General features: G+C 37.6%; 1 protein-coding gene across 1 annotated transcript in view; it reads right to left on the bottom strand.

Annotated features, from left to right (window-relative positions):
• Positions 1-395: 395 nt before the first annotated feature.
• Positions 396-13,206, bottom strand: part of COL6A6 (collagen type VI alpha 6 chain) — a 42,343-nt gene continuing 29,532 nt past the window's right edge. Inside the window, 15 exon segments of the mRNA XM_072328123.1 lie at positions 396-568; positions 1,670-1,938; positions 2,154-2,247; positions 3,125-3,796; positions 4,421-4,511; positions 5,229-5,722; positions 5,825-5,836; positions 6,546-6,582; positions 7,430-7,465; positions 8,821-8,883; positions 9,199-9,261; positions 9,384-9,419; positions 11,052-11,102; positions 11,533-11,595; positions 12,563-12,625. Coding sequence (XP_072184224.1) covers positions 396-568; positions 1,670-1,938; positions 2,154-2,247; positions 3,125-3,796; positions 4,421-4,511; positions 5,229-5,722; positions 5,825-5,836; positions 6,546-6,582; positions 7,430-7,465; positions 8,821-8,883; positions 9,199-9,261; positions 9,384-9,419; positions 11,052-11,102; positions 11,533-11,595; positions 12,563-12,625 — 2,217 coding nt within the window.

Below are 13,206 nucleotides of genomic sequence, written 5' to 3'. Positions count from 1 at the left end.
GAAATGAATGCAAGCAATGAATCAATGTTTTGACATTACTATTTCATATCTAACATCATTTCATGAATATGTTTGAGGGGTTGTTTTATCTTATTCAGTACATTTTTAGAATGTACATTTCAGTGTCTTTGGAAGAAAATTGTTCCAACGCTTTTATTCCTTTTAAATAACACAATGTTAGCTAATAAAAGTTTCTCATTTGTCAAAATCTTGGATCATCTACACATTAGTTTTAATTTTCACTATTCAGTACAGTGGATAATAACATCACTTAACACAGGTATTTCTTTGAGCTGAGATCTGGGAGGTGAGATGCTGAGTAAAACTTTCCATCTCTTCTGCCCATCATCTTGATAGAATAACCAAAGACATGAAGTAGTTTAAGTGTCTCTGCACTAGAAAGACTTTATACACAAGAATCCACATTCTTCTTGTGTCTCAAATCTGTTTTTGTTCCCTCCACAGCCCCCATACCAGAACTGACCGCACATGTTCTGCTCTTTGTTGTAGTACCACTTCAGAACGTAATTCTGACATTCTCCACTATCTTGAACCAGGTCACACGCATCTGGAAAAGGCAAATAAAGGAGAGATTTAATGAAAAATCCGCCCTTCTTGGTGTTAGAATTTCAAGGAAAGTGACATTCAGTACAAATTACCAAATGCAAAAGCTAGGCAGTGCTCAAGGTCTTACAAAGATTCACCAAGTATCACGCACAAACAGAAAGCATCAGAGTAGCCAGAGAAAGTCAAACAGATCAGTACAAGCCACATCTCCCAGTAGGCAAATTCTCAAATTGTGCTATATATTGTTAGAAGTTAAATAGTTGGACTGCTAATTATGAGTGCAACTAGACCTGGGAAATGTCATCCACACTTCTCCTGTAAATGCTTTATGCCACTGCTCACATGGATGCAATTAGCCTGTTTACGTCTTCATAGGAAACATTTACTTGCAAAGAGTGAACAGTAACATATCTTCGTGGTTAATGGAGAGCACTGATTCAAAAATGTACACGTGTAATTAGGCCATGAGACCATTCTGTTTGCGCAGAGTAAATTAGTTATGCACCGTGGATGTCTGGGACTCCAGTCTTCTATTTGCTCTTAAGGTTCCAATATTAAAACAACTTTGCAGTGCTGGCCTCACATCTGGGAAGGGGCTACCAGACATTCAGCAGAATCCTTTTTGACTGTAAAGAGGGGTGGGAGCTGTAGCAAAGAGCAGCAGCACCCAAAGTCATGCAGACACTAATGCATTTCTCCAAAGAGATTATCACAGAATGACAGGATCACAGGGGTTGGAAGGGACCTCTGGAGATCATCCAGTCCAACCCACCCGCTAAAGCAGGTTCCCTAGAGTAGGTTGCAGACAAAAGTATGATCAGCTGTTTTAGTAAAGAGGATTGCAATCTATGTTATTATTATGTTATTTTAGAAAGTTATAGATCAAAACTAAGATCTAAATGATACCAGCAGTTAACCCTATAATATAAACTTGTAATGTACAGATTTGTACTGTGTATAGGTACATGGCAACAAAAAGTTTTGGAAAACATAATTAATGGAAATGATTCACAATGAGCAAGCATCCAACAAGTCCTTCACAACTTAGAGGTCAGAGATTTTCCACTGAATTCAAAGAAATTTTAATGCTCTAAAATCATACCATAATCACTATTGTCAGGTCCAATTTCTACTGTTTTTGCTAGAATTTCCTTTTTCCCCTGGGCTTCTCCATACTCTTGTGGTTTTCCTCCAGTTGCATCTTCCTCTGTGAAGTACTCATTCTCCTCAAAATGAAATCCAATTCCTGGCACTGTGTATACAGGTCCTGTAGTAGTCAATTTAACTTTTTCCAGGGCTCTGTTTTCAGTTGTTTCAATGTCTTTTAAATCACCACTGTAACCACTTTCATCAGTTCCAGGTAAAGGCAACCTTCAAAGGAGGGAGGGGAAAAAGAAGTACTTAATCACCAGTATGGCCTTTTCATTCCTTCTGAAAACTATGAAAAAAAAAAATGTTGATCCTGATCTTGCTTCTGCCAAGCTAATCTGAGTGAGGGAAAAATCTTATGTTTGGAGATAACTGTAAATATATAGTTTTATCCCTTACATGCTCACATGTGTAAGATTTAATAGGCAGTTCCAGACCTTTCAGTCACAGACACTTGCTCCCGTGTGTCACCCCGATCTAAGTTTTCACACTCTTCTTGAAGTTCAGGAGGAGGATAACTGTTTATGTCTTCTGTGGAGAAAGCAAACATACCACAAGTGAGTTCTGAATTCCTCCACCACGTTTAACAAAAAGCAGAAAAATATTTATTTTCTTGTTAACTGGAGTTTTTATCTTTTACTATCTAGGGAGATGTCCAGAAAAAATGAAAATGTCATCAGAGATCATCCAGAGGAGACCAACTCTTGAAAAAAGAAATAAGCTTTATACTTTTGTCTTCCTCTGTTATACACTACAGCAAACTTGTTTTACCCAAACACATGTTTCTGATGTGGATTTCAAGTCAGTGACAGCTTCCTTCTTGACACTCTCTTGAATATATTTCAAAGCACAAAATACAGTTAATCTACAACAATGGGTTTTAGAAACTACGTAAGTTCTTTCTCTGCCCTACAGAGGCAGAGTAACTCCAGTAAAGAGAGGTTAAGGCCAGATCTGCTGTTGTTTACACTTCTATTTGCCCAAAAGCCTAAATAAGCATTAACAGCTCAGTAAATCCAGACTTTCCAAGGGTCAAAAAAGAAATGTGGGTGCCAATAGCTGGAGAAGAAATGTAGGCCTAAATTAGGATTACATCTGCTTTTTGTATCTGAGGAATAGTCTTTCCTTCATAAAAGTGAAGTCAGCATAGCCATACTTTGATTACAAACTTAATGAGAAAAAAACTACTCAAGATTTTTGGCCTAAAGCAACATTAGAATGTAATATTGCTTTGTATTTACTGGCAATTCCATTAGCATCCAGCATCTGCTACAAACTATAGATGAAATACCAATTAGTTACATTATGACTAGAAACTGAGAAGTAGTACATACAGTGACTGCTTTTTTCTACAGAGCATTTCTCATTCTTTCCATAACTTAAGTCAATGGCACTGCATACTACTTACGTTGTAGCAGATTTAGAAATGCCCGGGCAAATCTCTGAGCGTATACCATCTCAGATGTTGAAATCCTACCCAGTGTCAATAAGTGCTGATCTGTGGGGGAGCTTGATAGTTCCATCAGCTCACTGTCACTCAGATCATTGCCAAGTGCAAGAGTGAACATGGTAAATCCTTGACACTTGACTCCAAGTGAAATCTCTCTTAGCTTCTCTCTGTCTTGTGTGCTTGTTTTGCTTCCAACTATTGTAAATATGACCCTGTGTTTTCTTTGCCTAGGAGCTTTAAAAAATACATTTTCAACTGTCCACTGTAAAGCAGAAGCAATGGCTGATGGCCCTTCCAGTTGGTGAACAGACTCTTGGATATGCTTCTTCATCAAATCTTTATTGTTGTATGTTTCCAGATCAAATTCCAAGGCCACGGGGGTTTTGTTTCTGTCAGGTAGGTAGCCCCTGGGAGCCTGTTGTACCAATGCCACTCTGGTGCCTCCAAAGGATTCACTTGGCTGTTCAGCAATGACAAACTGATCTAGCATGTTGCTCACAAAGTCCTTGGCAACCTGAAAATCTTCACTGCTGATGCTGCGAGAGCTGTCCATGATGTAAGTAATATCCATATCCATCTGAAGAGGTGGAGAAACAGGTGCTTCACAGTTGCTACTGGGCTTGCATTTATCTAGAGAGGGAGAGTCAATAAACAGAAAATTATTTAACAAAACAACAAAAACAATGGTTTGGAAAAATAAATGTGAGTCCTGTTCCTTATTATTATTATTATTATTATTACTATTACTATTACTATTATTATTATTTTCTCCCTTAAATTCAATTTAAAACAATCAATTTACTGACCAGAGATCTTATTTTTTCTTACAAGCAATGAATCCTGCTGAACAAGGTTTTGACTTTCAATGGGAATTTTTTCTTCTATCACAATCTAAACAAGGCAAAGGATGCTGAAGTAAACTCTATTTATTTATTTAACTCAGACTGCTGTTAAGCATTCTAACACTGTTATCATTTAGCAGTTTTTCTCTACCTCAAGATACAGAATTTGTAATAAATGAACACGGTATCCAGAGACGTGATATTAGACTGTTGTTTCTGTTACAAAATAAATGCCAAATAGAAAAATTTGTTTCACACAGCTGAGATGGGAATTAAATAGCTTTTGTGTTTTTAAAACCCTATTTCTTACTATCCATATTGCCCAGAATAATTATTCTATTGAAAGATGTAAGATTGTTGCAGAAAGTGTAAGAAGAGTAATACAACAGCTGAAACAAGTAAAATGTCTCACCAAAGCAAAGTGTGCAATGTGTGATGTTCTCCAAATTTTCAACCTGTTGTTTTTCCCAAACAAATAATCGAAATCTTCCAGTATCATCAATCTAGGTTTTAAAGGAAACACAGAAGTAACATTAAAGCAAAAGATAGATCATGTTTACTCTTTGTTCTTAATGTCATTACTACTTTTCTACCGAAACAAATGTTATCCCTAATTCAGTGGTTTCATTTCTATTGTAATATTGAACAAGTATTGAGAAGACTTTTCCAGTTGCCATATGGAGCACTCTATCTGCCCTTGGGCATTATAAGATCCCTGTATTTTTCCTAAAGGTTTAACTCCCCACTATGCAGAGATTGCTAAACTAGTGCAACTAACAACTGGCATTAACAAAGCTTATTAGTGTATTTAAATCAGTCATAATGTAGAGTGCAAAGCTATAATAGATCATGCAAAGCTAGCTCAAGTATTTCTGGATGACACTGAACTTGAGACCTGTGTGTACATTTATTTACTCTGTCTTTCAGCTCTTTGTGGAATCTAGATTAAAGAAATAGCATGGGTAACCAAGTGAAATTATTGAAATTCTATGATTTGGCCTAAAACCTCAAGTCAGAAATAATTCATGCACAATAAGATCTCAAATGGCAATAATTGTAGTGAAGAGAATCAGTGTTTCTTTGTTAAAATAGTAACCTTCAACAAAACACTTTTTAATAGGAGATTGGACATCCCCTATAGACCTTGTTCTTTACTCAAATAATAGCAGCTTCTGAGCAAATTGACAACTGATTCAATTTTTTGTAGTCAGTCTACTTACTGAGAAGGCACGTCTGACATTTGGCAATTCAGTGAAGGCAATAACCACTGGAGTGATATCCCAGGCACTCAGCTCAAGTACAGCTGTGCTGATGACCACATCCTCCTGAGATGGACCATTGGCAAAAAATATGGCAACTTTTCTTGTGAGGAGGCCCTGACGAACCCGTTTGAAGACATTTCTCGCAACAAATCTCATGGCTGCCCCAATACTACGTTTTCCAGTGGATCTCTCTAGTGGTATTCCCTGGACTGCCTGTAGAAGCAAGTTGCGATTTTGGAATTCTGAGAAACGAATGAGATAGCGTGTGTTGGTATTGAAAGAAACGATGGAAACACGAGCTCCTGTGGGGCAATTGCTTTCACTGATCTTAATGGTCTTCAGCAGTGACATAACAATGCTTCTCATTCGTTCAAATGCAGCTGGAGTAACACCTTCAGACATATCAAGGGCAAACAGCACCTCCGTTGGATAAACTGGGCACGTGTCTGTATCTTGAAACAAAACATTTGTGTGAGAACATTTCAGCAATTTGAACACTGTTCGTTTTCTTCAAGTCCATGAAGAATGGGCATGCAGAAGCCTGATGGGCTTACCTGATGAACAAGCTGGAATGAAGAAACAGAGAGGAGACAGGTTATTTTGGACTCATATTCATAAAAATAGAGACATATTCACTTATGTTCATTAAGGAGCCTGACTCAAAGCTCATACAAGCATCAGAAATGGTCACAAGAGACAACACTCCTTTTACACAATCAAAGAATCAAAACAGTGAAATTTGGATGAGATTTAAAGAAATTATTCTAGATTCTGCTGAGCAGAGAAAGCTGAGAAAGAATGAACACTCCAAAACTAGAGAATAAGGGATAGATAAATATTCTCTGAGGAGTCTACAGAGGGGGACTGACACAATGCCAAATAATTAAATTAATTTTAAATGAGAACAAGAGAAATGTGTTACAGTTTTTGTAATCAACCGATAGGTAATATGAGTAGAAAGACTAAGCTTGCTTTACAAACCTGCTGAAAAACTTACACAATTACAGTCTACAAGTCAACATCAACCTGAAACTTAATGTCTTAATAACTACCAGTCTACAGGGTTTTCAATGGAAGATTTTTCATTTAAGAAGGTTTCCAGGCTTTGGGCAGCCTGGTCTGCTGGTTGGTGACCCTGCCTATGGCAGGGGGGTTGAAACTAGATGACAATTGTTGTCCTTTTGAACACAGGCCATTCTATGATTCTATGATTCTAAGATCCTATGAAGGATGACTATGTGGAACCTGAGGTAAAAGAAGGTGCTCCCTACTTACGGCAGTTTTTTCTTGTAAAATTCACAAGTTCACAAGGCTGCAGGAGAAAAATTAAAAAGTGATTAACAGTAAGTCACAGACCACCCCAGACTGTGAATTGGTTTGAGTTGAACGTCAGATCTAAGCTACTGAACATTTACAAATTCCAGTTCATCTCTATTTCAGCTTGACAATGGCTCTGCCCCTTATGCAGAAGCTAAGTTATTTCAGACAAGCTCTGTTGGTATTTTGCCATGCCCTGGAATACGAATCAACTATTTAGCCAGTCTTTACTTTTTTTTTTTTTTTTAATAATCTTATCTAGGAGGTCACTGTGCAATGCCGCTTCCAGAAGAGAATGGGAATTTCAGAAGCAACTCACACAGCAAGAGGGTGCTCTGCAAAGGAGGACTAGAATCCTTCTACAGAATATAGAACATACCTACAGTACTGCCTGCAGGCATTGCCTGCAGGTATTGTCTATGCATGTGCTAGATGAAGCCTTTATTTAAGAATGTTAATCTTATATTGGTTAGGATTCTGAAGAAAACCTGCCCTAGTATTCACAATAGAAACAGCTATTCCTTTACAAGAGGGTGAGACGTAACTCTGAATAGCATCTGATATTGAAATCGATGTGAATGAGGTAACAAGTAAAGGAATATCAGTGGCCCAAAAGTTTGTAAATGTTTGTACATGGTGTAATATCATATTTCTTTCCTCATTCCTTGATTACTTGCAAAACAGAATGTCCCACTGTCAGAATACGATGAATATAAGTACTTGAAAAAGATACTGTTTTCTAACAATTAAATGTGCTTTTTGTGTTAAGTGATTCTAAACAGATGATGACTAAAACAGTTAGTTCCAAGTAGCACGCAACTAGATGTAAGCTAGTTACTTACTTCCATTAAAACAGTGCCTCTTTGTCCCTTGGCACCCTGAAACAAAATAAATACAGGTCCAGATTTGAAATTTGAACTCCATACACTTTAAAGCCTTTGCTTTAAACTCTACTATTATAGTTTAAACATTATAGTTTACCAAAATCATATACTTCCTTGCATCCCCAAATAAGAACCCCAACTCCACATTTGTTACTTCATCCTCAGATTAACCTTCCATTCCTCTATCACTTTTCTGAGCTACTTCCCTCATCCCCTTAGCTTTTCTGCTGCCAGTATAGTCACAGATATTCCACATATTTATCTTAATCTTTTCCTCAGCTAATTAGCTGTACAAACATGACCAAAGAGATAACCCCACCAACACAATAAGAAAGATAGGGAAACAGCTCTTTTTTGGATGGCTCTACCTACTACTTGTATCCGTTCTGCGACCCCTTCTCTTCCACTCGCTGCAAAATTCCCACTTCCTTATTTCATTCGTGCATTGCTACCACAGTCATCCCACCAAACCCATACATTCTGTACTATCTTCTCACTTCTGTATCTGAAGAGGAGATCTTGAACTTACAAACAGTTTGAAGACTACCTGAACCATGGATTGGCAAGGACAACAACTATATTAGCATGTAAGGTGTGTCTGTCCCTAACACAGACATTACAGATGACAGCCAAATAGCATAAAATATAGTAGTCTAGATATATTCATTTGTCAGAACAATGCAATGACCAAAAATTGTGTTTCTAAATTGCACGTATCCTGTAGGCCATATCATACAGAAAAATAATGTCATCAATAGTTACATTTTAAAACTGAAAATGTAAGTTTAATGAAAAGTTTTAAAGGAAAAAATGAATGCCTACAACATTAGTCCTAGTTACTACTGAAATTCATTATCCTTTCACGTGCTTTGATAAAGAACATAACACTTTCTTGTATAAAGTACAGATCAAAAGCACTAGAAAATACAGCAATTCATCTAGTTGCATACAAGGAGTTACAGGGTATGGTCAGCTTAAGCTTTAAATGGGTGCCTGTAATTACAAATCTAAATTTATATGGCTTTCTTTTTAAATGAAAATATCCTTTGGATTTCAGCAAAACAAGCTTGCTCTACATTTTACATTTTCTCATCTTTTCAGATTAGATTTTTAACCACTGGAGAGACAACATCAAGTATTGCGAAAGAAATTCTGCCCTGCATTGTATGACTGTAGGTTCATTTCCAACAGTGGGTGCTCTTGTGTGAACACATCCACAGGCAAGATGTAGTTCCATATGGATGGCAGACTGATTAAGTACTGTATATGTTACAAAACACTATTAAATATTCTATTAATCTAGTAGAAATTCAAGAGATATCTAGGAAGATCTTTTAAAAATACATTACCATAGGTCCTGGTGGTCCTTGTTCCCCTGGATCTCCCAGGGAACCTGGTGTGCCAGCATTACCCTGAAAATACAAATACAAGTTTTATTCTTTATAATTGCACACACATGCAGAATTTCAGCAGAGAAAAAACTCTTATAACTACACTGTGAGCCAGTTCCTGCGTTTGAATAAAGGTAGACTACTACCCTTAAGAATTACTAGCAACAAGCAATTCTAAATGCTTTGGCCTTCATTCTCTCCAGGTTACGAGGTTATTGCAATAAAAGATTGCAGTAGGAATTATTTGTTTGTTTGTTTTTTGCGAGGAAACACTAGATATCTTAGGTGCTTTGCTTACTGAACTCTCAGTGGAGTTAAAAGATCTATCATTCTTACCCTTCTACCCCTAATTCCTTTGGGTCCTTTAGCTCCCGAAACACCCGGGTCTCCATCTTCTCCCTGAAAATTAATGAAATCCAGAACTTTATAGGAAAGAAGAATACAAAGACATATAGCCCCTTCTAAACAAGAACAGTGTTAAACGATAACTAATGAAAGGAAACATTCTCATTTAATTATACCTCTGGACCAGGATACCCTATGAATCCAGACTCCCCCTGCCAAAAGAAAGAAAAAGTATTTCATAAGAATCTAGAAGTTTCTGATCTCTTTAGTATTTGGCATCTTTAAATCAAAACAAATTTTGAAATTGTTCTTGGCGTGTCAGGCCACTCAAGTAACAGCGAATCTCAAATGACCCCATAGGCCAGGGCTTGCCATTTAAGTGGGCAAATCACTCCAAGTGCAATTATGAAGTTTCCCTTCCCTTCCCTTCCCTTCCCTTCCCTTCCCTTCCCTTCCCTTCCCTTCCCTTCCCTTCCCTTCCCTTCCCTTCCCTTCCCTTCCCCTTCCCCTTCCCCTTCCCCTTCCCCTTCCCCTTCCCCTTCCCCTTCCCCTTCCCCTTCCCCTTCCCCTTCCCCTTCCCCTTCCCCTTCCCCTTCCCCTTCCCCTTCCCCTTCCCCTTCCCCTTCCCCTTCCCCTTCCCCTTCCCCTTTCCTTCTCATTTTGTTTCTTTTCGTTTGTTGTTTAGTTGTTTTTTTCTGTGCTGTCTGTTTTTATCATTTAGTTTTTCAAGGCTTCCATAAGAGAGACAAAATACATTCAATCTCATTCTGAAACTGATACATTCTTCCAGGTCTGAGAGTAAATTGCTTCTGATGTGCAATCATACTTATCCAGCAGTTTATAGATGTTATTTCTCAGTCTGACTTACCATAACCAATCTATTTGTCATCGCTTTCACACAAAAAGTCCATACACCTTTGCTTTGCTTTCAGAGTCTATATTTCTTTTCCAGATTTAGCAGCAATGAGGATTAGGAAAAGTATCTCTGTGATTTTGTGTATTATATGTTAATCCTAAAAAAAAAAGATGTGGGATTTTTCCCCCAACAACACTCATTATCAAACCTGGCACGTTTGGTGTTGTTTTGGGGTTTTTTTGGTCTATGTTTTGTATATTAATTTAAAACCAACAGTATCAATGATGTAAAAAAAAAACCTTCAAACTACAACGCAAACTCCATCATATTTAAATTCTGTTTCCCAAGCCCAAAAATGGTTATCAGTGTTTTGACAGAAGGTTTAAATAGACAAATGATCAATCATCAACCTACTACAGATTGCTTACTACCTCACTTAAGTCATGTATCTATGGAGGTGTAATTATTTTGATCTCATTCTTTTATGTATACTTCTTATTTTAGTCAGATTCTTGCATGTTTATAAAGAAGTAGACATTCCACTGCTAGCTTATCAACGCTTGCCAACAGGAATGGCTAGTCAGGCATGCTGGAGTGCACTTGGACATGCAAAAAAGTACAACTTACAAACCCATATCCAAAACCACACACATACACACTCATGAAAGAGGAAGAGGGTAGCTCCCTCGCAGTCATTCTCATGTATTATCATGTGTTACTATTTGTTTAAAATGGGACCATAATTCTCAACCCAGTTTTCAAAATCTGCAGAGACAAAGAAGTATGTTTACATCATACTGCTTTCTTAAGCTCTTATGAAAGGGAACTAGAGATCACAGTCACATTTGTTTTATTGCAGAACCTCTTACAAGCTGAGGGAAGGCTGAGCCTCTTGCTGAACATCAGGAACAATTTGTAGCCACATCGTACATTTCTCTTAAATCAATATTGATGGTCCCATTAATATTGAGCCCATGTGATGTTTTACCTTTGCTCCTTTATTTCCTTCAGGACCATAGGTGTCTCTGCCATCCGCACCCTGCACAGGTTGAATATGCCATCAGTTAGCTTTTAATAAAAGATGAGATTTATTTCTAGTTCCATTTTGGAGAAGAGACCTCCCATTATATCACTGTGTCCAGACTTTTGATACTGATGAAGCAGGGCACAGTCTAAAAACAGTATCATGGTAGAAAAAGCTGCAGAGAGCAAACAGCAATTAAGGCCACAGCACCCCTCCACTTTGTGACCCACTTCCAGTACAGTCTCTCTTAGCAGATATAGAGAATCTGAATGAAAAGATTATCTCTGGCCCACACGGAATCTGGTTTCCATTAAAGCTGAGAACCAAATCTGAAATCATTTTATTTGCACCAAATAGTGAAAATAGAAAAAAGGAATTAACTGTTCTGATCCAGCTGAATGAGTGTTTAACCACAGGGGCCGTGAACTAGGGCATAAAGACTCACTGGTATGCCTCTCGGTCCAGGTGGTCCCACAGGGCCTTTCTCTCCAGGGTCACCAGGTTCACCCTGTCATAATTGAAATATAACAACTATTAGTTTGGCTCATTCAGGAAAACTCTTATTTTGGAAATATAAATTTGTCTGCTAGACTGAAAATTACTTCTGCTTTTTTACATATTACTTGGTACAGATGAAAAACACTGTTACAGACTGTGTTTGAGAGAATGTTCCTTGGAGTGGAACTGGAAAGTACTGGGCAAAACAGTAAACACTGAGTATTCATGCAGCTAAACCCTACAGGACTTCCTTCAACAAAAGATTCCCATTTTATATAGAACTCCCAGTAGCAAGGGTGTTTTTTTTTGGGAGAAGCTGTATTAACACAAGCAGGACATAACTAGGAGTTCTACCAGCATGAAGCACCTGTTGATAGCAGAGGATATTTCTCAGGCAAGCTGTCTAGCCTGTGTTCTTAGTACTTTTGCAAGCTTTCTTTTCTTTAGATTTCACTTTATTAAAGAAACTTTATTCTATCAAGAATCCCAACATAAACAGCGAAGAACTGGACTGAGCATGTGGAGTGTATGATGGAGTACTTCATATATTCTGACTGACTCCTGTAAAATTAAGCAAAAATTTATATGGTGGAATGTTTTGAACAGAAAGGTTGAAATGAATAACTACACCTCATTAACTGAAACTCATTCCCAATGCATAGGAATCGTGAAATGCTTGATACTGTTGGCATATTCCTACTGTATTTCATGAAAAGCCAGGTCCCATTGAAAGCCATGATGACAACAATCTGAAGAGCAGCCACGGTGACTGATAACTTCTTAGCATTGCTCTGACACCTGTGTATGACCTTGCATCTATTATTTGCATTGCTGTGCAATCAAAAATTCATATAAATTTATCAATCTTCACATCTTCCACAAGAAAAACACAAGTATTAGTTCATGGCTCTTTAGTCAGATTCTTGAATAAATAATGCTGTATGATTGCTGTGATTATGTACTTTTAAAATGTTTACCTTTGCTCCTCTTGCACCAAGATTTCCACTTGAGCCAGGTGGACCTGGGGGACCCAGACTAGCCTGTAATCAGAAATATCAGTAAAAAAGTGAACAGTGAAGAACTCAAGGACTCACTAAACTCAAGGACTCACTACCACTTGAAGTTTTTGTAGAATCACTACAGACATTAGCACATAAATAGACTTCACCAAAGCTCTTCAAGGACCACAGTAGGTTATGTATCACATTGTCATTTAAGTTATTTCCTGTTTTTGGTGTGACTGCAATAAAATTCTCAAAATGTTATTTAGCATGAAATAAATATTATTTTCTATCTACATAGATATTTAAGTAGGACCAAAAAAAAAAAAAAAAAGCACAAACAAACTGAATGTATATACACACATATACATGGGATCAGTGTTCAGTCATGATTGACTTTACATGACTAAAGCAGATACCCAAGAATGGGAGAGTCAGATGTTCCAATCCTGAGTTATACCAGTGTAATTCCAGAATAAGAACCCCAAACCCAGCAGCATCATGCACAAGTGAGGAAGATCAGTGGTCAGGGCTCAATATTTATAACCTAGCATTAGATATATCCTGGTTTCAGCTTAGATGGAGCTAATTTCTTCTTCATAGCATCCGGTATGATGCTG

The sequence above is a fragment of the Excalfactoria chinensis genome, chromosome 2 (genome assembly GCF_039878825.1).
Source record: "Excalfactoria chinensis isolate bCotChi1 chromosome 2, bCotChi1.hap2, whole genome shotgun sequence".
Classification (NCBI taxonomy): domain Eukaryota; kingdom Metazoa; phylum Chordata; class Aves; order Galliformes; family Phasianidae; genus Excalfactoria; species Excalfactoria chinensis.
This window is presented reverse-complemented; position numbering and strand designations above follow the sequence as displayed.